Here is a 25,851-nt window from a genome sequence, read left to right on the forward strand (position 1 = left end):
CTTGGAGCACCAGGTTAAAGTCTGGTCCCTCATTCATGTCTTGGATCACCAGGTTAAAGTCTGGTCCCTCTTTCCCTGTGGAGATAGAAACAGCACCCTCTCCTGGGGTGGGTTAGTGCCCTGTTCCCCCGCTACCCATGTCTTTTTCCCACCTCCTTTTCAGTTGGCTACCATATGTATCCCTGGATTGGGTCTGGCCCCTGCCATGGTACATGGACCTCACCCTGGGAATGTTTGTATACAGTAGCTTTTTCCCTATGCCCTTTTGCATTTTTAAGCTTACCTCAGCACACTTGTTGTACATGTCCTTTTGTGCTTGGCTTACTTTGCTTAGCATGATTTCCTCGTTCCTCCCATGCAGACCTGGAACTACTTAGAGGCTTTCCCCCCTTCATGTCTATGCATATAAGGCAGGATAAACAATCCAGAGGAGAAAACAACAGGACTGATGGCTCAGGAGTGGGATGGGGCAGGGAGGGTTGGGACATGGGAGAAGAGGGGCTAGGGGAAAGGGGAGGAGAAGCCAACAAATCTAGGGACACGGGAACAACAGAGATCTAAAATCAATGGTGAGGAGGGAGCAGAATGGGGTGGGGTTTTATCAAGTGCGAAGTAGCCAAGAGGAAATTACTGAGAACTGAATGAAAGTCGAACATGATAGTGGGACAGGAGGAAAGTAAAAGGAAATAGAGGTAAGAACTAGGAGGCAAAAGACATTTATAGAGGGCTGTGTCCTTCTGTTTTCTCCAGGTCGCAGGATTTCCTCTCCAGATGCCGTATACTGATGTCCAGTCGGTTGTGGATGTGGTGTATCAAACTGGGATTCACGCTTCTGAATTTCCCCAGACGGAATTTGCTCTGGCTGTATACATTCACCCATACCCCAACAACATATTATCTGTGTGGGTCTACGTGGCCTCCTTAGCCCGGCACCAGTGAAAAGCGGAAAGGAAAGAGTGTGCTTTGGGGCCTCAGACCAGAAGCAGCCAGTACTTTCCTAGTCCTTGGGGAGTTCGTTGCTAATCCTCTGGTCCAACCAAACACTGAGCCCTGTTGTCAGACCACTAAAAGAGCTATGCACCATGGAGACTCCGCCTGGATCTTCGAGGATGAATCTAGATGCCCTCTTTCCCTCTTTCCAGAGGTCTCTCAAGGAGGACATTGAGGGCGGTCTAGCTACCTTAGGGCATTCTCTTAGGTAGCCTTGTTCTGGGAAATAAGCCATTTGGGCCTCTCTCCCTACAGCCAGTGTTTCTCAAGTTGTGGGTCTCACCCCATCCGCATCAGAATCACCTGGGGAGCCTTGTTGAAAATGCAGATGCTGCCAGAGATCTACTGAATCTGAACCACAGGGTGAAGCTCCAGAGCTGTATTATTTTCAGCACAACCCCTTGGTAATTCTGATGCCTTGTGAAGATACCTGCCTTCTAGAATATGTCATTACTAAAGTCAGGCTCGTGTGTTTGATGTCAGTTCTGATGCAGTGTTATGGAAACCAAAGGTCCTTGCCTCTCATGAGACTAAAGTGTTGGCTCACAGGGAAAGGGGAAACATGGCAAAGCTACCATGTTGGGGTGAAGGCGGTGAGTGGACTTCTGTGCGAATTCTCAAAATCTTGCCCTTAGGTTCCCTCAGCCATGAAGTTTTGCAGCTGCCAAGCCTTTGAAAGCAGGATACTCTATCTCATCCCATCTGCTGTCGTAATGGAAATGCTCTCATCAAATCCCATAGCCCCTCCTTCTCTCAGTGAGGCACCTCCAACTCTGATTCCAGAGCTTTTCATTCACAAAGAAAGGCCCGGGGAGGCCCCCCTCCAGAAAGGTGGTCAGGGATCCACAAACGTTCTTGAATTTGACAGTCCTGGGCTTCATTGTGGGAAATATTTATACCTTCACTTAAATGTCACACACCACATCATTTACAAAGTGACCAAGGGATATTTAATTCCAGAAGTTAACCAGAACCATTTTCTATGAGGTGAAAGTGAAAGAAAATTTCTTCTCTTGCAAGAGCCCTGGGGATCCTTGGGTCTCTCCCTCATGGAGAAGAGACAAGAGGGACTCCCCCGAGCTCTAGCCACCCGTCAGCTGTCCCCAGCGGGAGCTGCATCTTCTTTATTTACAGCAATATTGGTCTGAGACATCAGCTTGAGAGGACACTAATTAGGGGTTGATGGGGAGTGTTTGGACTTCTTTCCCTGCAGAAAATTTCACGTGTGTGGTGGTTGAAGTCAAACCACCTCAGTCACCATCCCGCTCACTTTATAGATAAGAACCTGAGTCCCAGTGCAAGGAAACGACTAGCCAAAGGTCACCCTGCTAAGTAGCAGCTGAGCAAGAACCAAGACTCAGAGCCTTGACCCCCCCCACCCCTGACTCCCAGGCGGTTCGATCCAGTGGCATATGACACAGCAGTGGGAGGGAACTTGGATGCTCTGAAGGGATTACCATTAGAGCATATTGTCTAACAACAGCCGGGATGCAGAACAGAGCAAGTGAAATGCTACCATTTGTGCACAGAGTGATACAAGGGGAGCTGTATATGCATAGTTACATATATCCAGATCTCCCTGGAAGGGAGGGTGGGCAAAAGTAGTAGTATTGCTCTGAGAACAGTTAGGGGTGGGGTGGGTACCACTTGCTAGTTAGTCACTATATTCAGCCCTAATCTCAGACAGGCTTACATCGATCCCACAGGACAGAGGGTAGATAATGGATGTAATACATGTGGAAGCAGACTGCCATATCTTTCACCAGTGGGGAGATAACTGGGTTAGCAGTTGAGTGACCACTGCACAAGCAGGGCTCATATTAGATATGAGTGGACATATCATCTATATGTATGGTTTTCCCATCAGGTGAAGCAAATCCAGACAGCAATTTAAGTGACTGCAGAGTGATCTCCCAATGAACAAGGTCTTCAAAGTAGAAGCCATGAGAGGCAACCCACATGTTACACCAATTATTAGAGTCTGTGACCCATTGCCCTGAAAAGGGTTTTTAAATAGGCCTTGGACTCTTAAGTTGTTGGGAAGCTAAGTTATTGTCATAAAGTTGTTTAGTGCGCATGATTGGGAACCAAAGGAGGTAGGTGCTATTTAAATGTCACTATAAACCGCACTGGATGTTTAGCCTGATGCACCCATCCTGACCCCTCCCCGCCCCACCCCACCCCCAACTACAACCAAGGGCCTTCCCCTGGGCACTGCTGGACTAGGCGGGGCTCTACTAACTTCTGCCTGAGTGCCTCTTTTCTGCCATTAGAGTCCATAACCCTGCACTCCTAGGCAGAAGCCTTGTCTACAGATGAACGAAAGAGCCTTGGTGGAGCAGTGGTTAAGCTCTTGGCTGCTAACCCAAAGGCCTGTAGTTCAAACCACATGTAGTCAGCCACTTCATGGAAAGAAGCATGAATCACTGCCTGCTTTTGTACAGAGTACAGCCTGGGCGACACCATGAGGGAGTCCTCATCTGTTTCCTGGGCTCACTACGAGTTGACGGTGCACAGTAACATGAGTATGGCTTACAAACCTATCTGCCATTTCACAAATGTAAGAAGAGAGGGTGGCGAGAAAGGAAACTCGGGTAACAGATTTCTCACTGTGTTGTGTGCCAGTGAGTCCTTTCTCAGATCCACCCTGTAGGATTCATGGATTGCTGGCAGTCACCCAAGTTTGATAAGCTTTCAGTTAATGACCAAGCGCTTAGGCACTGTGCAGCCAGAGGTCCTTTCCGATGTTGTAATAGGTCTTCATCATCATGGCCCTTTTGGGGCAAAGGATTCTTAAAATGAGAGGCTGGGATTTATATCTTGCTATTAAAAAGAGGTGAATCCCCATTCTCGGGAAAGGATCCTTGTTCATTGTTCTGGGTTGACCTTTCTGTTGTGATAGTTCACCAAACAAGTTGAAAGACAATTAGGTTCTGCTAATTAACCAAATCCTTTGCATTTGAATCTACACAGACTCCTGGAGACCCTGGGTGTGGCAGAGCAGAACAGCTCCATGGGATTTTCTTGGCTGTGGCCGTTTTTTTACAGAGCCCTGGTGCACCAGTGGTTAAGCACCGGCCGGTAACTCAGAAGTGAGCCTATCGCTGTGCGTGGAAATTGGCTTCTGTAAAGATTTAGTCTTGGAAACCGTATGGGGCGGTTCCACCTTGGGAACCCTATGGGGCATTTTTACCCGGCCCTACGGTCCTACGGGATCGCTAGAGAATCAGAATGACCCTCAGTGCTGTGAGCTTGGTTTGCTTTGGAATTTGTATGGAAGTAGCCAGGTCTTCCCTTAGCAGCTGTGCTGGGTGGGTTCCCACCACCGGTCTTAGGTTCGCAGCAACTTCCGCCACCAGGGACCTCTGATTCACTACCACCGATGGGTAATTGCGAATTTGACCAGCTAGATTGCTAAAGGTACCTTAATTCCCTTCATTCAAAACTTTTGGAAATCTCTAACGCTTAGGGGAAAGGGGAAGCGATTGATTGGACTTACAGGAGGAAGAACTTAAAAGGACAGCAGAATTTCCCACGAAAGCGTTTTAGGAGCTAAAGAACCAGAGAGGGTGGAGGAACAGCGCATCTCACTGAGCAGCCAAGGGCGGGCACCGTGAAGGGTTTGCAATGTCAATGGGAGGCAGTGGGATTTTCGCCGGCGGCCCCGGGAGCCATCGAAGGTGCTCAGCAGGTGAGTGGCATGACCCGATTGGCCACCGGGATGATTAGCGCTATATTTTCTCCCAGGACTCCGGCTCTCAGCCCGCTTCCGACTGGCCTCGCGGTAGGTGGCGGCGGGGCTCGCGGGCCACGTGAAGCGCCGGGGCTGCGGGCCGGGGCCGGGGCCCGGGCCGGGGCTGGCGCGGCGGAGCCGCCTCCGGGCGCTGCACCTGGCCCGGGCTCGCCCGCCGATTGGACGCGTCGGGGTGACCCCGCTGTATCGCGAGACGAGATTGGCAGCGGCCGGGCCGCATGTGCCCCCGCGCTGGCTTTGTACGCGGAGCCGCCCGCCGCTCCTTAACAATGGGCGGCTCGAGCGCCCCGGCGCTGGCGCGGAGCTGAGGCCGGCGCTTCGCGGCCGACGGTGCGCAGCATGCGCGGGGCCGGCGCGCCCGGGACGCCGGCGGGGCGGGGGCGGTGAGGGCCGCGGTTCCGGGTAAGGGAGGCCGCCGGGCGAGCGGGCCGGCCGGGGCTGGGCGCGGGCGCGGCACCCTCGGCCAGCCGCGGAGCCTGGCCGGCCCGGCCTTTTGTTCGCCGCGCCGGGGGCCGCGAGCCCGAGCTCCGCGCAGGGACGGCGGCGGCCGCGGGGAGGCTCCCGGGGAGCAGCGGCGCCCCGCGCCGTCCGCCTCCGCTCTTCCCCCCGGGAGGGTCTCCCCCCAGCGAGGCTCTGCCCGGCGTCTCCCCGGTCCTCTGGCCCGCGGGGGGACTCGAACCCAGGAAACGGGGTGCGCGAGCAGGAAACCAGCCCGCCGCCCCGGAGCGGCAGCTCGGGCCTTGCGGGTGGCGCGCGGGACTGGTAGGGATCGGGCCGGCTTGCGGACGCGTCGGGAGATGCACCGCCCGGTGGCCCGAGGTCACTCCCCTCCGGGCGGGGGCCGGGGCCCGTGGCGGCGGCAGCTGGCAGTGACCGCGCTGGGGGGTGTCTTCCAGACTGAGACTGCCGCGTCTGGCTCGGCGCGCCGCCCGGGCCCATGGAGCTGGAGAGGCAGTGGTGGCGAGGACAGCTGGCCGCCGACATTCACCAAGCGCTTCGCTACAAGGTAACCCCGGCGCCTGACCTTTGGCTGAGCGCCTTGCGCCACTTACTGTGAATTCCGGCGGCCGGGGAGCGCGATCAGGTCCTTTACCCACCGGTTTCGGGCCAGGACAAGCGAGTTTGCTTCTCTGCTTAAGGTCAATTAACTTCGTGCTTCTTTTCCTGGGTGGATCCGAAGAACCCGCAACTACCACGGAGGTGGGTGGTGGGGTGCGCTCGTTGGCGGCGGCAGGGCGAGGCGGACCATTCGGTGTCCCCAGGTAGAACAGGGGCTGGACCTTGAATTTGAAAAGATGATACGGGTGCTGTGCTGTTTTTCAGTAGGTAGAGCAGCCCTCCTTTCGGTACGGCTGATTGCATGCAGCTATGCAAGTCGTATTCATGCAAAATAAAGTTCCCCGCCCGCCCACTCACGTGCCGTGTGAGTCTGAGGACAAGTTACTTACCTTTCTATTTCCTGATTTCCTCATCCGTAAAACGGGAACGAATGATAATAGAACAGGCTTTATGGGGGCGATGGTGAAGATTAAATGTGTTAGTATTTACATGTGAAGTTCTTCAAAGTTTCAGGCATATAGAAAGCATTAAGAAAGTGTGAAGTCCATTCTTCCTTGCCCCTGTCCCCCCTAAAACTTGGGGCTGTTCCAGGAAGCCTCAGGTGGAAGATGCGTTGGCGTTGATGGTTGCTCATATACACCTTTAAGGAATGGATTGGCCCACTGGAATGGTAGGGATACAATTGCAGGCTCTCCCCCTTGAAAACAGTCCAGAGAATCCTTGGTAAATTTTTGCAGGTGCCAACTTTTAATTTGAAATGTGCTTTTCTAAGTATTAGCTCTTTATCCCCTAGTAGGTGGTTAAGATCTACTACAACTTTATTAACGGAAAGTCAGAAGTCAGGTGGAATGTTGCCTGTCTGTAACAACTTTACTCTCTAAAAAGTTTGATGGGTGAGCTCTGCTGTCTCTGAGAGCCAAAAGCAAGACCAGATCCAAAATGATCTCTAGCTTGATTCCATGTGAACCCTGGATATATAACCCTGTAGCTCACTGTTAGTGAACTGATGCCGACTCACAGCGAGCCTGTTAGAGTAGGGTAGAACTGCCCTTGGGGGTTTCCAAGAAAGTAACTCTTTACGGGTGTAGAAAGCCCTCTTTCTCCAGAGAAGCATCTGGTGGCTTCAAACTGCCAACCATGCAGTTAGCAGCCCAATGAGGAGCCACTACACCTACCAGAGCTCCTGTGAACCCCAGAGAGAAAGGGCTATTAAGATGAGAAGGAAGCAATGCAGCTGATTGCTTTTATAGAGTGCTGATTTTTGACAAGGATGCTGCCTTTTGGAGATTCTGGGATGATCATGGATTTGTATCTTGAGATTCTGACCAGGTAAAGTAAAACCAAAATCTGACTTAGTTCCACTTATTTAATCTGGCATTCTGACTCTTGAACCCATCTCAGCCCCTCAGAGATTGGCCCGCCTAAAAAGTCAACTGTGGATTGGCTCACTGGAATGTTAGGAATAGAATTGCAGGCTCTCCGCCATGAAAACTGTCGAGAGAATCCTTGGTATATTTTTGCAGGTGCCATCTTTTAATGTGAAATGTTCTAAGTAGTAGCTCTTTATCCCTAGTAGGTGGTAAAATAAACTATTTGAAGTTAATGATACATATTTTTAATGATACATATTTTTCTCAATGATTTCTATGTTTTTTTATTCTTAAATTTTCTGTGTAGGGATTTTACTCCTGAGTGATTTTTCTGCGTCAGTTTTGCCAGTTGAACTTGGAGAAGCATGTTTGTTTTTCCCTCAGCTCTGTCGAATAAATGCGTACATATCTTTGTCTGTAGAAGTCAAAGAATAAGACACAGCCCAACACGCAAGTTGGTTATAAACGATCAAAGGGCATGAGAGCACAGGGTCTGAAGGACTGCCATCGAACGTGATCCTGGGCCACCTGTAGGTGTTGTGCAAACCATGCTTCCTTGAACCATCTGACACAGTGGCACCTGTGCAACCGTCCATTGTTCCAGTACACCAAAGTCATGGGAAGTTAGGATGAACTTGTCTCACATGAGAAACATGGTGATTCTAGGCTCTTAACTAGGTGGTTTAGTTGGATGGTCATCTGCTTTTATTTATTTAGTCAACCTATTGGAGTGCCTGCTGTGTCCAAAGTGCTGTGCTAGGTTTTAGAGCAGTAGCAGCGAATGAGACAGACATGACTCAGAGCATATGAATTTAGGTCTTCCTTTGGGCAGCTGCCAGCTGGATCCTGTAGAAGGTGCGCTGTGTCTGGACCCTGTGTTTATGGGGAAGTCATGGGTGGGACCCTGCATTGTATCTACTAGGGAAGTATAAAACTTATAATGAATAGAAATCTTCAGTCCCAAATGCCAACTATATTGGTTTGATCAAATACAGTTATTAGACCAAACAAACCTACAAAAGTACATAGTTCTCCCCTTTGACCATGATCTCCATCTCTCTCCTCTCATCATTTTGCAGGATTTGGGAGAATATTTGGGGGAGTCTTTATGACAGATGAGAAAAATTCTATTCCTCCGTAGTTTTATTTCCACCTGACTGTCGGTACCTCATTCCGGGAGGGAGAGGGGGAGCACTTCAGAAGAGATAGAATGACTTTTAAGCCCTGCTGTGCTCTGGTCCTTAAGTTCTGAGAAGCAGAGAGGAAACGGAGTTTTCAGTTCTAGAGATCAGGAATAGAAGAAACCAGTAAATTGCTTAAAGCATTGGGCATTTTCTCCTACTCTTACAGCTTTAGCCCTTGACAACGAGAATTAATTCTGCGGGTTAAGGGGTAAGCACGGGTCAGACTGACGGGCACTTGAGCCTTTCTGCAGAGCAATGAGGTCATCCAGACACAACAGTTAAGCACTGGATGCTCTTGTTTAAAAAATCTACTGACGGCCCTGGAGGGTCCGACTCCTATTTTTGCATGACTATTTAATAGAAGACATCTTCAAGTCAGGTCCACTAGTGAATTTCAAAGGCGCCTTGGTAGCACTATGGGCTAGGCACGGGGCCGTTAGCAATGAAGCCTGCAGTTCAAACCTATCAGCTGCTGCGTTGGAGAAAGACGAAGCTGGCTGTTCCTGTAAAGATTGACGGGCTTGGCCATCTTCTTTCCACAGGGTTGCTGTGAGTCGGAGTCAGCTCAGTGGGTTTAATGTCTTTCAGCTTTTTCTCAATGAGCCTTTAGGACCGCCTCATCCAGAAATCCTACTCTGGCTCCCCGCCCCGCCCCCCCAAGTCCCTTAAACTGTGGGCTGGGTTAGATTTGCCCCTCAGAGTTTCTATCATACCTTGTAGCCTAGTTATCTGTGTATATTGGTTCACCTGCTACAAGGAGGATTGAGACCAGAAACTGTTTGTACAGCCTTTGTCTATGGGACAGCACAGCGCCTGCTGCAGGGGAGGTTCTCGGTCCCGTCACGATGGCTGTGAAGAGAAGTACAGTGGGAAGCTGCATGGCATCTACGGCAGGGAAAAGAAAAGGGAATGTCTCAGGGCCACAGAAAGCAAATTTTTAATAAATCATCATGTTTTCCATGTTTAGAGAAAGTGATTTTCCCCCTATCTGTAAAACGCCTTCGAGTGTTTTGCCGCCAGTGAGATGCTAGCTCTTATGTTTGAGAGCTTTTATTTCCCTCCTGGGTGCCCTCATTTCCACCATCAAGGAAGCAAACATCTGTTGTTAGTTCTCCCAGTTACCTTTCTTGACGTCCATCAAGATGATTGTGTATAAATTACTGAGACTTACATTAATAATGATTTTCAAATGTCAAACCGCCCTTCCCCCAAAAAAGAGGTTTCATTTTTTCAAACAGAAGTTAAGATTTTAAATCATCTCTGCTAAAATTATACATCTAACAAGTGATGAATAAGATTGTGCTATAAAACCAATCCTTGTACTACGGGGATGTACAATTGATATATTCTTTGGATGTCCTATTCAAGTACATTGGCTAGTATGTTTGTATCTTGGTTTTCAGCTAGACTAATAGGTGACTCCCTTTTTAAGTAACACCTGTTGGCTCTAAGGTTTGTGTCATGCTGATGTCATCTACTTCTGGGCTCTGGAGATTTTCTCACAGTTGCCATTTTTTCTCTGTTCGGTGTTGAAAAATGCTAATGGAAAACACTCTACAACTATACCAGATTGACTTATTAGAAAAAAAACCCTTGAGAAATTTGTAGATCAAATTAAGAGAATATGTGTACATTGTTGAATAAAAATTTCTTAAAAACTTAGCTAATGTGGCTCAAGAAACTTGAATGGGGGGCTTGATAGGTACCTGAAAGGCTGAGGGCAAGGAGAGACCATCAAACTTGTGGGAAGGAGATGTGATTGGAAGGTGACTAATGGCAGAGCCCTGTGGTCCACCTTCCTTTCCCTAGCCAGTGTAGTGCAGTGTCCCAGCGGCATAGCCATGTGTCTGTTACCTTGTAACTAAACGCTTTGAGCTCTGCAGAGGTGTGCGAGTAGGATGTGTGGCTGGTGTTTTGGTAGGAACATTTTTCTGAAAACGCCTAGAAGGGAACACAATCGGCTTTTTTATTAAAAATCTTACTGGGAAGTATCCGTCCAATCCAAAGAGCAAGAAATGCCTGCACCGGCACTCCCAAGGATATCACAGGATACACTGCTGGTTTGGCTCTAGTGAATCCCACAAAATTTTGGATCTCCTGTGCGTGTGGCAGGTTGACACAAAGCTGTAGTCTATTCAGTGTGCAGTGGTGCCATGACGAAGCGTGGCATGTTGTGAGGATGTCCAGAAAGTGAGCGATGGCCACAACCTAAGCGCGCGGCTGTAGGAGATACTGGCACCGATTGACTTGCTCAACAACACAGGGCTGACGCAGCTCTTCAACTGAAAATGCCAGAAAGCGAGATGCAGTAACACCGGGGATTCGTGCGCTTGGCCTTGTCCAAGGTGGTAAAGAAGAGTTTGGTTTTCAGTCGAATGCCATTCATTATCCTTTTGCTCAACTTTTAAACGTGTTCCTCCGCTTTGCAGCACGACGGGCAAGTGTGTTTTAGGAGCGGCAAACACTGCAAAGCCAAGCCACCGCATTGTGGGGATGTTTTCACCACACGTTAGGTCTGACGGAATGTTGTTCCTCTCGACCTAGGAGCTGAAGTTGCCTTCCTACAAGGGCCAGTCCCCTCAGCTAAGTCTCCGACGGTATTTCGCTGACCTGATTGCCATTGTGAGCAATCGCTTCACTCTCTGCCCTTCTGCCCGACACCTTGCTGTCTACTTGCTGGACCTGTTCATGGACCGCTATGACATCTCCGTCCAGCAGCTGCATTTGGTAGCGCTTTCCTGTCTGCTGCTGGCAAGTAAGTAAGAATCCGCTCGATGGGCCTGGAAATGCACCGTTTGTAGCAATATGTGGTCACGGAGCACTCGCCGAGGTCACTCTGAAACCCAGCAGCTGGCATCAAAAGCCCTTCCCATCTCAGGTCTCAAGTCTTACGGTCCCCAAACTGATTTGGCCTCCTGCACCCCCTTCAGGGAAAAGGGAAATTGGCTTGGCACCGCCTGGGAAATTTCAAGCGATGGCGCTAGAACCCTGAACCCAGGCTGAGGTGCAGGTGTCCACTTTTGCAGCCCCTGCATCAGTCTAGTGCCTTGTCCCCCAGCGGGGCGGGGGGCGGGGGAAGTGGAGTATCACCCACTTTGGGAAACACTGCTCTACATCATGGGGTGTGGTTTTTTGTTTGCTTTTTAAGTTAAAAACTTCTCAAAGTGGGTCAGATGGGCGTCTCCAATTGAGAACCATTGTCTGAAAGCTGCAGGTACCAACCAGGGCCACTGTGGGGAAATGTTTGGAGATAAGGTTTTGTTGTTCGAACTTGGAACATGCTACTGTCAATGCAAGATTAGCCCCATGAGAAAGAATGATCTGATGACCCAAAATGTCAGTGGACTTAAAGGTTGAGAAACTCCATCTGAAGCTACCATGGATGTATTGTAGAAATACTTCCTGCTGCCTCCATAATGAGTTGGCAAAACGAACTAATTGTTCATAGGAAACTGCTACGCATGTGAAATCCTTTGTGAATTAGACACAACCAGATATATCTGATATAGTCATACTTGTTACACATACAGACTTGTTGAATCTCTTAGTGACTTTTTCTTAACATGTGCATGTAACTCATTTGATTGCTGATTGATATCTTCACTAAAGGAAGGGGGTGAGAAAGGAATCAAGTTTTTCTTCTGTCAATAATATTATAAAGATTTTATTTGAAATTGAATTTAATATATTGGATTTGTTATCATTATCTGTATAGTTTTTATATTACCATTATAATAGAAATGTAACCACCGCTTGAAAGTACTATAGAGGAAGAGTGTCTGCCTTCACCCCTAAGAGACTGGCCTCAATCTAAGGCCCACCCCCCGGCACTCGGCCACCACACTGCTTTCTCAAGCATCTGTGGGAAGTGACTGCTAATAACATCTAAAGCCAAATGCTGCCTTGTGTGGGATCGTTTCTTGCTCTTACCTCTTCTCAGGTTTATTTTCATATGTTTCCTTTAATTGATGACTGCAACTACTAATTTCATCCCCTTGAATGTCTCATAAATTCTGCCACATCCTTGTGGAAACATGCTGGGCACCCGAGAGCGGCTGCACTGCTGCGGGTTAATGTGCAGCGTCCCGACGGTGGCACTGAGCACCTTTCATGTGCACAGTCCCCAGGCCTCAAGCTGAATGCTAATCAAGATGGATTTCCCGGACATGTATTTTTTCCCTCTCTTCTGTTGTCCCCAAACATCCCTCCCACCCCAGAGGCCTGAGAAGTAAGGCTTATACATTGATATTAACCTTTAAATAAGGTTCCATTCTTATAAGTGATCATGTGTACAGCACTGTATGCATTTCTGCTTATGAAGCCGTTACCTTTAAATATCAAGGGCAGCTCTCCATAGTCACACAATGCTTGTCTCCTCACAGAATAATTCAGCTCTGTGTCTCCTAGCCACGCCCTCTTTGGGATGAGTGGCTTATTCTAGAAAAGTGAGTGGTTTACAGGTGACAAATCAGTGACACCTGCATTCAGTTGGGGACTAGGTTGGGAGGCTCCAGGTAGTTTAGTGAAAATGGAGCACACTTGTGACTTCCAAGTGCTAATGCTTATCCAACTGCCTAGTCGGGAAGGGAGAGCAGGAAGAAGGCCTGCACATCGCGTCTGATAGGAGAGTGGGACACAGGATTAGTGTGAGCTTTCTGGGCCTGAACTTCTTACTGGGCAAGATGACTTACTCAGGTTCCTTCTCTAGAAAATGGAAACCAAGAAACTCTACACAGGTCTCCTGAGGATCAAGTGAGGATAACAGGTTGAGAAGCACATAGTAAACTGAAATATGTTGGCAATGTAATAATTCCTCTGAAACTGTTGGGTAGCCATTAATTCCTTTGCCTTAAGATTCTGGCTCATTTCGAAGGGCCTTGATTTGTCCTGGGAAATTTTCAAATTCCAGGTGTTGCACATGCACACCTCAGCTCTCCTGGGCCTCTACGAGCAGCATTGAGCTGTGGAGAACTTGGAGATGAAGCCATTGGCAATTTACTCAAGGACTTGGATAACCAAGAAATGATCTTGGAGCAACAACAATAACACCCAAAGTGGGCTTAGAGGCCACACGAGTAACACTTTGTGACAAGTGCACACTTCCCCTTGCCCAACAATGCTGTGTTGGCAAAACAGGGTAGGTGAAATCCTGACTTGTGTTGATCTTATTTCTCAATTTTCAGTGGGCTTAGAATCTTTTTATTCTTTGTAAATGTATTGCCTCTTCCTGTTCTTTACCCATTTTTATGAAGATTCTCAGTCTATATTAAGAATAACTTTTTTTTCACTAATAGTACAAAATTGCATTGGCAGAGCTCAAAGTAATATCTGATCCACGCTTTACTCAATGTTCAGAGCTTCTGACCAGCTTTGGAAGCAGGCTCGTTTCCATAGCTGAACTGCACAGTTTCTGTAAGGGGAAAGTGACTTGATGTTCGGCTTCTGTGATTCGAATGCTTTATTTTCTGGGAAGCAGGCGTGAATTTCCTGTCCCTTTGTTTCCTGTTGGAGGCCTTTATCAATATAATCACATGGCATCTGGTATTTCCTTTCAATTGAAGAAACTGATCTTTCTGATCTGTATGTTTGCAATCGAGAATAGGTAGGTTTAAAATATGCATACACACAGCTTCCAGCTAGGTGAATGCAGGCACTGTTAGATGCCTTTACAAAATTTGAAATCCTTTAATGTATTTATATCACCAATACACGTTGAAAAAAATTCCAAACACTTAACACTGAATTAAAAGCCCAACAATAGTTATTTCCGTCGTACATAGAGGGTGTTTAACTTTTCAAATAAAGATACAGACGCTTTCACACTTACGATCGCCAAGGCCCACTGAACGCTTCAAGAGGGAGAAGTCCATCTCCTGGTAGTTGTTGGCCTCATACAACCTGCGGTTTAGCTGTGCAGATTGAGGAATTCAACCAGGCTTTGTGTGTGTGTGTGTGTGTGTGTGTGTGTGTGTGTGTGTGTTTCCATTTTTGGCTTAACTTCACTTACTTGACCTTCAGTGGATTAATCGACCTTATTACTGCCTTGGTTTGTGAGCTATGAAATTGGTTATATACAATTGTGTTTGCAATATTGGAAGTTTTAATTAGATAGTATAAAACATTCTTGATCCTGAATTAAACAGTGAATTATGGTGTATTCGTTTCTTCAAAGGAACATCAAGCCTGATATAAATCGCATGCATTAATTTTTATAACATTCCTTTGAAGTGTATTGCCAGTTCTGCTGCTGTTACCCAGATGGCAGGGCACTGGGAAAGTTAGTGGCTCACCCAGACAACGGAGCTGGACTCCCAGGTCAGGCTCCTTCGGAAGAATTTCACTGTGTTGTGCCAAGAGTACCGGGTGCATCTTCTATATCTTGATGCAGCTTGATAATTATATTATAAAAACCACTTTAGGATTTATGTGCTACTGACTGATTTGTGGAGTTCATCTTTATGTGATTTGAATTGGGGAGGACTATCTAGATTCTTGAACTGTGTAGATTTTGGCTCAATTCCTGCATGTGGCAGTGTTGAATTAGAGTGGTTTGGACGTAAAATTCAAAATGTCCCAGAAGCCAGAGACGCCTCCATCCCTCCTGCTCAGACCCTTCTCCAGTCAGGAGCTTTTCTGGCAAAGGAGACAAGACCTCACGAGGCAGTGCCGTGCCCCACCCCGCTCCCCAGTGAACCCCCCACCTCCACTGACTTCAGCGCTCCCTGCCGCTTCAGAGGGTGGTACAAACCCTCCCTTCTGGAAGAGAAACTAAGGAGGAACTCATTTGGCTTTCCCTGCATGAGAAGTCCTCCTGATTCTTCCAAAGTATGTTTTTAAGTAAAAGAGCATTTTATGATTTCGAAGAAAACTCACTGGTGGCCATCCAGTTGATTGAGACTCCGAGCCCCACTGCAGGGCAAAGTGGACGGACTCCCCCTGGGGTTCCACAGCAGGAACTGCGATCGCCTCCCACATCTTTCTCCGTGAAGCAGCTGTTGCATTTGAACTGCTGGCCTTTAGGTTTGCAGCTGAGCATTTCATCACTGTATCACCAGGGCCCCAAAGGAAACCAACTGCATTGAAATTGTTATCAAAATGTTAATTTTTGATAAAATAGTATTTTTATATTAATAGCATTATAATACGATCTTGGATAATTCTGAATATAAAAGATACTGTGAGGAATCTACATAATGGTCATATGACTCTTTTTTTAACATAACATAGAACACACAATTAGCAAGTGGATGCTCCAGTTACATTCCCTTGTATGAACCACCGTGAACAAAGGGCCAAAAGAGACCTGCAGACGGCTCCTTGGGCTACCTTGGGGTCCTGCAAAATCATAAGAGTACTTGACATTTTTCTATTTTTCCCCAACCCTAACTAGAAATCCCCCTTAGACAGTGCTCTTTATGTAGTAAAATGTTTGCTTGGAAATTAAAAGTGTAAAGTGGAACATAAACTCTAGAAAAAGCTTCATGTGGGCCTGGAAGGAGAGTTTACTCCTCAGATGTGCGTACTTCTTAGTTTTTCTGGGAACAAAAATAATGTCCTCTTCATTCCTCTTCCACTCTGAGTCAGAAGATAATGGGAAGGCAAAGAGCACATAAAGTGCTCCCTTTTTAAAATAAAGCAAGCCTAACTTGATTTTTGCACAGCAGGATTCAGAAGAGGAGAGATGGGGTTGTGTGTGTGTGTGTGTGTGTGTGTGTGTGTGTGTGTGTCTGTCTAATGAGACTGCTTGTGTTGGGTAGTCACACGGATTTTTAACTGACAATATGCCAAGATGAAACACTCAGAGCTGAACTGTTTTTATTTCAGTGAAAGCATTGTTACAGTCCTTAGACTATCTTCTGTTCTAAATAAAATTTCTTCCATCACCACCACCAGGCCCACAAGAAGACATTTCCAGAAAAGATTCAGCGCCTGAGATGTTGAGAGTTATATTTTCACTGGTGTAAATGACTATTTCCGTTACCTACAGGACCCCGATCACAGTGTTTCCGTGTTCTCAGCGTCATTGCTGAGAGGGGCGGAGTGGAGGGAGGTGGTCAAAACACACAAACCTGAGAACCACGGAGAGTCTGGCTTTGTGCTATCTGTCTGTGTGAGCAGGGGAAAGAGTATCTCAGCCCTGCAGTAAGACAGCAAATCCCACGTAGCCAGCTGACCGGGAGCAGTCAGGTGCCTGACATGTTCTCTTTCCCCTCTCTCTTATAAGGCAAATTTGAAGAAAAAGAAGACAGTGTGCCTAAACTGGAGCAGCTCAACAGCTTGGGCTGCATGACTGACATGAACCTAGTGTTAACAAAACAAAACTTGCTACACATGGAACTACTGCTATTGGAGACCTTTCAGTGGAACCTCTGCCTTCCAACAGCTGCCCATTTCATTGAGTATTACCTGTCGGAAGCAGTACATGAAACAGACCTGCACGATGGCTGGCCAATGATTTGCTTGGAAAAAACAAAACTCTACATGGCCAAATACGCGGATTACTTCCTGGAAGTGTCCTTGCAAGGTGAGTTGCAGGCCCCGAGAGTGACTGGTGAACTCTTGACTTCCGTATTCTGTTGCTTAAGTTCACTTTTGGTGTCTCCACAGATCATGCCTTTCTAAACTATGCACCTTCTTTAGTAGCTGCTGCATGTGTGGCTTCTTCAAGGATTATACTCCGTCTTTCTCCCGCGTGGCCTACGAGACTGCATCGGCTCACTGCTTACTCCTGGGACTTCCTAGTGCAGTGCATTGAACGGCTGCTGATGTAAGCCTGTGCACCCTTCGGGTCCTCTTGGTCGTTTCTCAGTATTTCTCTTTAGACAGACGTGTTCCTGAACACAACTTCTCAAAGGCCTAGAGCTTTCAGGGTAATTGCTCTGACAGACACTTGATACTTTGAGTAAGCTTTTGTGTAAGCCTCAGCAGGGAGCCCCTCTTGGCTATTACCTGGCTACAGGTGGTCATTGCTAGGATGATTCCGGGTACGTGATAGAGCAGGGAGCTGCTCTTGCGTGTCCGTAACCCTATAACTGGGCCAGTACAAGTGAATCTTGCCCATTCCATACTTGCCTGTCTTTGAACTGGGAGCCCCAAGGATGTCACCAGAGTGGCAGCCTCACTTACGTGCTTCTTGGGGCTGCAGCTCCTGAGCTGGAAATAGCCTCAAAGCTACCGGCCAATTCTCCAGTTTGTACCAAGGGGAGGCACCTTAGAAGGACAAGCACGTGAGCTCACAGTCACTGAGATTCTGGCCTAGCGGCTGGTAAATAGACAGCGGTAGCCGTGTGTGGAGTCAGCTGATGAGGGAGAGGTGGGAATAGGGCAGGACTTCCTTGCAAATTCTTCTCAGGTAACATTAACGGATGGCTTCCTTTCTGTCTTGGCAGCGCTCATGATAATGATGTGAAAGAGGCAAACAAGCAGAGAGGGCAAGCAGGATCTCAATCAGCACAATTAAGTGTGTTCCAGACAACCTCCCAGTCCTCCAGGCCAATTCACTTTCAGCAATCCCAGTATCTCCATCAGACGCATCAGACGCCCCTGCAGTATCGCCATCCAGTGTCAGAACCACCAAACTGTCAGCAGATTGTGTCCACCACACACACCTCATCTTACACATTACAGACATGTCCTGCTGGCTTCCCAACTAGTGTTCAGGGCCTTGGGCACGTGCAGACTGGTGTCGGGATGTCACTAGCAATACCCGTGGAAGTTAAGCCCTGCCTGAGTGTTTCTTATAACCGGAGTTACCAGATAAATGAACATTACCCTTGCATTGCTCCGTGCTTCGACAGGTGATTGTGTGTGAAGGCAATACCTGACCCAGACAATTATGTGACTTGAAGAGTTTTTAAAAACTTCTCTCCAAAGGAAAGGGAGTTAAATGGCATCGGAAGACTTCAGATACCAACTCCAGGAAGACGGGTATCCTTTCAGTGAGCCCTGAACACCTGAGAAGACTGAGCAAACCCTGCAAGCACTCGACCACCGTGGGCATCAAATCTTGCTACAGCGCATGCCTGCATGGCCAAGATCGCCAAGCCTGGCCGACGGTCCGAGTATCCAAACTAACGCAGCAACAAATCTGGGCCTTCCCCTGTTCACCATATTGAGTGTTGACTTGTGTGGGCCTGGCCAAGTGTGGGCCTAAATGTCAGAGACTAATATTTATCTGTGGACTTGCCAAACAGTCTTTTATGAAGGAAAGTTACAGTATTAATTTTTTAAGAAATCCCTTATTCCCCCTGCAGTTTTGAATTATATTTTTGATTTATGAATTTTTGACCAAGTTTAAAATTGTAATTGTTATTCTATACCAATCTGTGCAGTAAAAAATAAGAAAAAAATTAAGGTGATTCTATATAACTTACTATCACCAACAGCATAGGTATCTGGATTTATATATCAAACTTAAAGGTTAAGTAGCTCTCTTAACTTAAAATCATGGTCATAATTTTTTTTTGCTTTTTCCCTAAATGATCAGTCTCAAATCACATTAAAACACATTTAACTCAGGGAATTGATGCTACTTAGAAACACTTAACTATAATGGAACATGGTTTGGGAATGTTAACTACGAGCTACATTTCCAAAGTCGGCTACAATACTCATGATAGGATGTGTTTTCAATCGGGAACTGCATCGTAGCTCCGAGTGAATGAAGTAGTTCCTACACTACTTATGTGGGCTTCGTATTTCTTCGTGCAATCAATCTAGCCTAGGTTTGATATCACCCTCTTAAAGATCCTTTTCCAAGAGAAGACAAATTGTCACTACTAGAATAAAGTTCTGTGGGTTTGTTTTGGAGTGGAGCGGGGCCAGGATAGTCCTCAGGTTGTGCTAAAATAGCACTTGGTTCTGTTATGTGGAAGACAAATTCCTGAACAACCTCTGAATTTAGCTTGTCAGCCATAACAGGCAAAAAATACCATTTAGTCCATTTCAGTAGCTACTTTTGATGGATTGGCGCAAGAACTGTTCCGGAATGATGACAATTTACTAGTAATACATGAAACTGCCATTACAACAGGGCAATTTGGGAGTAAAGAGTTTTGGAAAATCTAAAAGTATAAAAAAAAATCATTTTACTAACTGGCAAACTATACATTGCATTTTTATGAGAGAAGAAAGATTTGGTGGAGGGAAGCTTTCTGGTGTAAAATTTAGTAAGGTGTCTATTTTTTCAAGATGGCACTTGAAGGAGTCTGCGTGGCCGATAGGTAATTGCCACACTGCACTGGAGCAGCACAAAGGGGGTGTGGGGATGCAGCGGTCTCCCTCCGCAGCAAGCCCATGGCTTTGTCAGGAAGAGAAGGGGGAGGCTCATCACAGAAACAGACTGATCAGGTGGCTCCAGTAGCTCAATGTGGGTGAGTGGCTTCGCCAGTTGAATTCTTAGAGAGTTTGTCCTTAAAATGAAGATGGTTCTATTTTTAGAGCACATAGGGCAGGATGTGGATTTATTAGTCTGGCAGAGGATGTAAGCAGAAAATAACCACTCAGGTAAAAGAAACGCTCGTGGCAATTTTCGAGCTTGAAAATTGAAAGTAACACTTTCCCTCCTTACAGAAGGCTGCTAATTGGATATTGGTAGTTTTTACCCTCAGAAACTTGAATTATTTGAGGGGAAGTAGGGTCAAAAGAAAATCTGTCATTTGTATTCAAAGCCTAGCAATCTGGAGTCTAATTTTCAGTATTTTAACTACCTCAGTATTTTGAATGTAAGCTGTTGGGATGGAGAGATCCCAATTCGAAACAACAGCCGGTGCCTATAGTAATAGAACGTCTTGTCAAATGCTTTTATTGATTGGTTTAAATGTCACTCTTGTTATAGAATATGCCTTTTTTAAGAAGCCTATTAACACTTTCCCCATTTGTATTTAAAGACACTAAAGAACACTGGATTGATTGGGGGGGCAGGGGTTTGAATAAAACAACCGGTTATTATCGCTGCATACCCCAGCTGGGGATAGGGTGGGATGGTTCGAGAACCAGAACTATTTTTAAAACATGAGGTTTCAATATAAATACAAGTCACAACTATTAGCATTTGGGGAGGGGGGTCGGGATTGAGTGGGTTTTCTTTAATTTATTACGTAGTCTTTTAAGGTAGGCTTGGGTTTTGGTTGTTTTTTTTGTTGTTGGTTTTGAGAATACTGGACCATCATTAATGTATACTGTGAACAAATATGTATACAGGGCTTCATCAAAGTCCACGAAATAAACACTACTCAAGTACAGACAGCGAACCAAAATCTGTGTCCCTACAGTCATTACACAGGCAGACATGGTGCTAAAGTCACGCCAGTGGGATTAGATGAGTGCTATGCACTGAATTTTAAAATAAAACTAGTTTTCAATAAAATGGTTTGATGTTTTGTTTTCAAGATAAACTTGATCTACTTGAACTTCACTGAACCTGTGTCGTCATAAAAGTCAACCTTGGAATTGTATATTTACCAAATGCCATTGAGATGTAGAATGGAGCGGTACTGCTGGGAAAGACTCCTTATGCATTCTAGACTAGGTGTCGACCTGCCCAAAAGTACACTGGACACAGCTGTTCACTTTCTGTAAACAATACAAGCTTCCAAAAGTTTCACGGCTGATCTCAAAATCGGACATAGTAAAGGGTCACGGATGTGAAAGGCAACAAGATCAGCAGTCAGTTCACCCAGATAAATGTCATTTGCTACTTTATTCATCTTGGGACTTGGCCGAGGTTGTCATCAAGGGTGCAACTTAACAGGTTTGCACAAGTGGGTGAGGAATTGCAGCCCCTGAAAAACATTTGGAGAATTAGCCCTGAATAATGCCATTTTCACAGTGACGGTCTCAGGGTTTAGCAACAGCCCCCAGAGGCAAATGTAATGTTCTTTACAGATGATTTTAAAGAAATGGCCCCACTCTAGGCTGGGTGGCTTTGTGAGGATTTTGAGAGGCGTGTGACAAGTTTGTAATCAGCAGCCACGCTTCTCAAGCATAGTGAAAGGCCTACCTCTGCCTCAGACAGCTTGCATCTAACAATAACTAGTACGCTTGAAGCCACTAGAATGATGGAGTTTGGAACGTAATACTGTTTAGTGATCACTATGCAGGTCCATTAAAAAAATCCTCCATTTTAAAAAGGAGCCAGTACAGTCTCTAGCAGCATCAAGACCAGGCTTGCTTCCGATAGGCAGGAAGCCTTGCCCCTCCCCTGCCCCTCTACTCAAGTGCTCCCCAGACACCCTCTCCTTACACAGCATTCCCATCTCAAACTGCAGGCCCCCTCAACCTGGAATCCTTGTACCCATACATGGTTTATAACTTACATGTAAATATGCTCCTGTGTTGAGAAGTTTTTCTCAAAGGGTTTGTGACTTACAGTACTCAGGTCTATCCTCCTATATTGTGTGTATTTGCTAGACCCTCCTATGAGATCGAATTGAGCATTAAAAAAAATAGACTTTTTGATGAAGATACCCGTGTGGCCACAAGCTGGTAATAAGTAGAAATCCTCATGAGAAGCCATGGGAGGAACTGGTGAAGTGTTCACCGAGTACACTAAGGGGAGGGAGGGGAGCTGCCTGTCAGATGTCAAGGTCATGCTACTCCAAAAATGTTTCCGTGAACAATAAGCCAGCAGATTGCTAACAGAAAAGCACTGCTCTCAGAGTTCTTCAACAGACACCAATTGTCCTGACGGGACAAGCAAATAAAAACACACACCAGAAGAAAAGCACAAAATATTAGGGGAAAATTTTTAAAGGCACATATAGGAAGGACCACAAAGTAATACGCAAGACAATAAACAAATTAATGAACATAAATGGGCTGAACTCCATTATTGATGAAAGAAGAATTTCCCACTGAGTCATAAAGCCAAACTAAAATCTATGAGGTACAACTTGTACATCAGGTACGATGCTTCAGGTCTGTTGAAAACAGAAGGATGAGCATACCAAATACACCATTGAGCAGTTAGTTCTGACTCAGTGACCCTATGAACAAAGGAGAACTGAACTAGTGGGTTTCTGCGGCTAAAAAGCTTTACAAGAGCAGAAAGCTTCTGCTTTCTCCCTTAGAGGAGCTGATGGGCTTGAACTGCTGGCCTTGTGGTTAGCAGCTCAAAGCATAACCCACTATGCCACCAGGGCTCCTAAGGATAAGTAAACTGATTAAAGAGATACTGTAGTAGTTACATAATCTGGTGCCAAGGTCGCAGCTTGCTGACTTCATTTGGAGGCGCTAAGAAGATAAATAGCTTGCTGGAGGCAGGACACATGAGACTGGTATTATTGACAAGACACACGGAGCTATGCTAGAGCCCTAGAGCTGAAGGAGCCACGTGGAGACCCACACCAACGCTGAGATGCTTCCACCACCACTGGATCGACAAGACTTTCCACCCACTGTCCTGTGATCTTCCTGCATTTGGCGGCATTGCATGTGTTGAGTGAGTCTGAAGAGGAATGTATAGATTGGTATCGGACATATGGGCTAATATCAGACTTAGGGACTCGATTTGGACTGAGCTGGGCTGTTTTCTCAATGTTCAATTGCTCTTGTGTATAAACGCCTTTCTCAGACACATATTTGAGTGCCTCTGGATTTGTTTCTCTAGTCAACCCAGACTGACACAAGTACAAAGAGACTAAAAACAAAGACCAAAAAGATCTTAATCACAGGAGGCTGAATTCAAGCCAAAACATGCTAAACAAAACCAAAGGAAGAATATATTGTTATACTAAAAATTTTCAAATAAAGATAAACAGCAATGAATATTATGGATCAAAAATCTAGGAACAATATTAAAACTATAGGGGATGTAGGAGAAAGAAATACGTGGGTAATAGGAAACCAGCCAACTCAACTCTTGGTCCATGACAATTCAGGAACTGAAAAAAAAAGGATATTAAAAAATCTGGCATATCATTATGATAGATCAATCGGCACTTACTAAGAAATTCTGAAAGGAAGTGGTGTTGATTTGGCAAGCGATAATGGCACTGACTAGAGATGATAACCTGCCATTCATGGAACAGTGAAGCTCTCATGGTAATCTGTCTGAGCCCTGCCAAACCAACTCTCAGCAATCTTACAAAACAGAATAGACTGCCCCGTAACGTTTCTAAAGCTATAAATATTTTTAATATATACATATACTTTTATTGGAGGCTCTTGCAGCTCTTATAACAATCCATAAATCAATTGTATCAAGCATATTTGTACATATGTTGCCATCATTATTTTCCAAACACTTTCTATTTGAGCCCTTGGTATCAGCTCCTCTTTTTACATTTCCTTCCCCTTATGACCCCTTGATAAATTATTTCATATCTTAAACTGGCTGCTGTCACCACCCCCTCCCCCATGGTTTCTGTTGTGCAGAGAGGGGGGCCATGTATGGTTATGTGTCCATCACTGCGATCAGTTCCTTCTTCCTCCCCTCCTCGCCCCATCTTCCCCATAACTTCCTGGTATCACTACTCCCAGTTCTGTTTGAGAGGTTTATCTGACCTGGATTCTGTGTGTTGTGAGCTTTTATCTGTGCACATGCTCAGGCCTCGCCTACAGTGAAAGGCAGGATTGGGGTTATGGTGGTGGGGGATGAGGAAGCCTCCAGGAACCAGAGGAGTACTCTGTGACTCATTGGTGCTGTACTTCAATCTGGTTGACTCATCCCTTCCTTGCTACCCTTCTGTGAGGGGGTGTCCCATTTTCCACTGATGGGTTTTGGGTCTCTGCTACAACACCCCCCCCTCATTCTCAACAATATGTTTTTTGTTTGTTTTGGGTCTTCTGGTGCCTGTTACCTGATCCTGTCTACACCTCATGATCGCACGGGCTGGTGTGCTTCTTCTGTGTGGGCTTGTTGCTTCTCTGCTGGATAGCTGCTTGTTAATTCAAGCCTTTATGTCAGCGGTTTTCAACCAGTGGGTCACGACCTCTTTGGGGGTCAAACAGCCCTCTCACAGGAGTCGTCTAAGACCACATTTCCGATGGTCTTAGGAAGAGACACTGCTCCTCTATCAGTCTCCACGTGGGTCCACCCACATGCAGACACACCTACATACGGGGTCACCCCAACATGAGGAACTCTATTAAAGGGTTGCGGCATGAGGGAGGTTGAGAACCGCTGCTTTATATGTTTGTCATATAATCTGTTGCCAAATTGAGACGAGTGAAGGGGTGGTTAGCCTGTCAATCAGGTCACAGCTTGATGACCTCATTTGGAGGCTCCATGGAGATAAACAGCTCGCTGGAAGCAGGATGCAGGTTGAAGCCCTGGGAGACATTGCAGCTGACAAGACACATAGGGCTACATTAATGGTCCTGAGCTGCAGGAACTTCATGGAGACCCATGCCAGGACTGAGATGCTTACAACATCACTGGATCCACAAGACCTCCTATCCTCTGGCCTGTGATCTTTCTGCAGTCATCATAATGGCATGTGTTTCATGAGTCTGAGGAGGAATTTATAGATTGGTATCAGAAATATAGGCTAATATAGGAATTATGGACTTGATCTGGACAGGGATGGCATATTTTTAATGTGAAATTAATTACTCTTTATATAAAGCTATGTCCTATTCACATATGATTCTCCCTGGATTGGTTTTTCTAGTCTACCAGGACTAACACACTGTAAGACCCCATACACTGTATCTTTTGATAGCCGGGCACCATCAACTTTCTTCAGCACATTTGCTTGTGCACCCATTTTGTCTTCAGCGATTGTGCCGGGAGGGTGAGCAACAGAATGCCAGGTTGTTAGAACAAAGTGTTCTTGCATTGAGGGAGGACTTGAGCAGTGGCTCAAAGTCCATCTACTTCCTCAATGTATTACCATATAAATACATATACATATGCCAATACCTCTATTTTAATGAATTAATATCTTTCCTGTTTTATCTTCCTCCTGTCCTACCATCATGCTCACCCTTCTTCTGTCTTAGTAATTCCTCTCAGCTAGATTGCTGTTGCTCCGATACCCTCAGGATCTCTATGTCCCCTCCCTTGATAATTTATAATTATTATTTTGTCCTATCTTGCCCTGTCCCACATCTCCCTTCACCCACTTTTCTGTTGTCCGTCCCCCAGGGAGGAGGTCACATAGCGATCCTTGTAATCGGTTCCTCCTTTCCCATCGCTGGTTCTTAGTAAGCCTTCCTCAACGCTTTTCATAAAAGCCAGCTTCTCTGATTATTTCCTCAGCATACAGATTGAATAAATGTGGTGAGAAAATGGAGCCCCGACACACCCTTTGCTTTTAAATCATGCTTTATGTCCTTGTTCTTTTCACACGACTGCCTCTTTCTCCATGTGCAGGTTCTGAATGAGCACAATGGAGTGCTCTGGAATTCCCATTCTGCTCAAGACTATCCATACTTGGTTATGATCCACACAGTCGAATGTTGTTTCATAGTCAACAAAACATAAGTAAACATCTTTCTGGTATTTCCTGCTTTCAGCCTTGATCTAGCTGATGTCAGCAATATCCCTTGT

General features: G+C 46.2%; 2 protein-coding genes across 5 annotated transcripts in view; both read left to right on the forward strand.

Annotated features, from left to right (window-relative positions):
* Positions 1-964, forward strand: part of CC2D2B (coiled-coil and C2 domain containing 2B) — a 28,151-nt gene extending 27,187 nt beyond the window's left edge. For both annotated transcript variants that reach the window (XM_075534018.1, XM_075534019.1), the window contains one exon: positions 751-964. In XM_075534018.1, the coding sequence (XP_075390133.1) occupies positions 751-939 (189 nt within the window). In that variant the 3' untranslated portion in view covers positions 940-964. The remainder of the gene's footprint in view (positions 1-750) is intronic.
* Positions 965-4,961: 3,997 nt separating this feature from the next.
* CCNJ (cyclin J) lies at positions 4,962-20,713 on the forward strand. 3 transcript variants are annotated; one of them, XM_075533647.1, is made up of 6 exons: positions 4,962-5,074; positions 5,641-5,750; positions 10,902-11,112; positions 16,582-16,881; positions 16,998-17,124; positions 17,747-20,713. In XM_075533647.1, exons 2-6 carry the CDS (start codon positions 5,682-5,684, stop codon positions 18,156-18,158), a joined length of 1,119 nt encoding a protein of 372 aa, XP_075389762.1. In that variant the 5' UTR covers positions 4,962-5,074; positions 5,641-5,681; the 3' UTR covers positions 18,159-20,713. The 3 variants fall into 3 exon arrangements, with proteins under 3 accessions (XP_075389762.1, XP_075389763.1, XP_075389761.1); XM_075533648.1 differs by having other exon boundaries at positions 17,001-17,124; XM_075533646.1 differs by having other exon boundaries at positions 16,965-17,124; positions 17,747-20,712.
* Positions 20,714-25,851: the final 5,138 nt, after the last annotated feature.

Source organism: Tenrec ecaudatus, chromosome 16, assembly GCF_050624435.1.
Source record: "Tenrec ecaudatus isolate mTenEca1 chromosome 16, mTenEca1.hap1, whole genome shotgun sequence".
Classification (NCBI taxonomy): domain Eukaryota; kingdom Metazoa; phylum Chordata; class Mammalia; order Afrosoricida; family Tenrecidae; genus Tenrec; species Tenrec ecaudatus.

Excerpts from the sequence above, each read along its gene's own strand:
- CCNJ (XM_075533646.1), top strand. The coding sequence starts at position 5,682 with ATGGAGCTGGAGAGGCAGTGGTGGCGAGGACAGCTGGCCGCCGACATT. Across the intron at positions 5,751-10,901 it reads ACCAAGCGCTTCGCTACAAG|GAGCTGAAGTTGCCTTCCTA; the intron begins GTAACCCCGGCG and ends CTCTCGACCTAG. Across the intron at positions 17,125-17,746 it reads TGCATTGAACGGCTGCTGAT|CGCTCATGATAATGATGTGA; the intron begins GTAAGCCTGTGC and ends CTGTCTTGGCAG.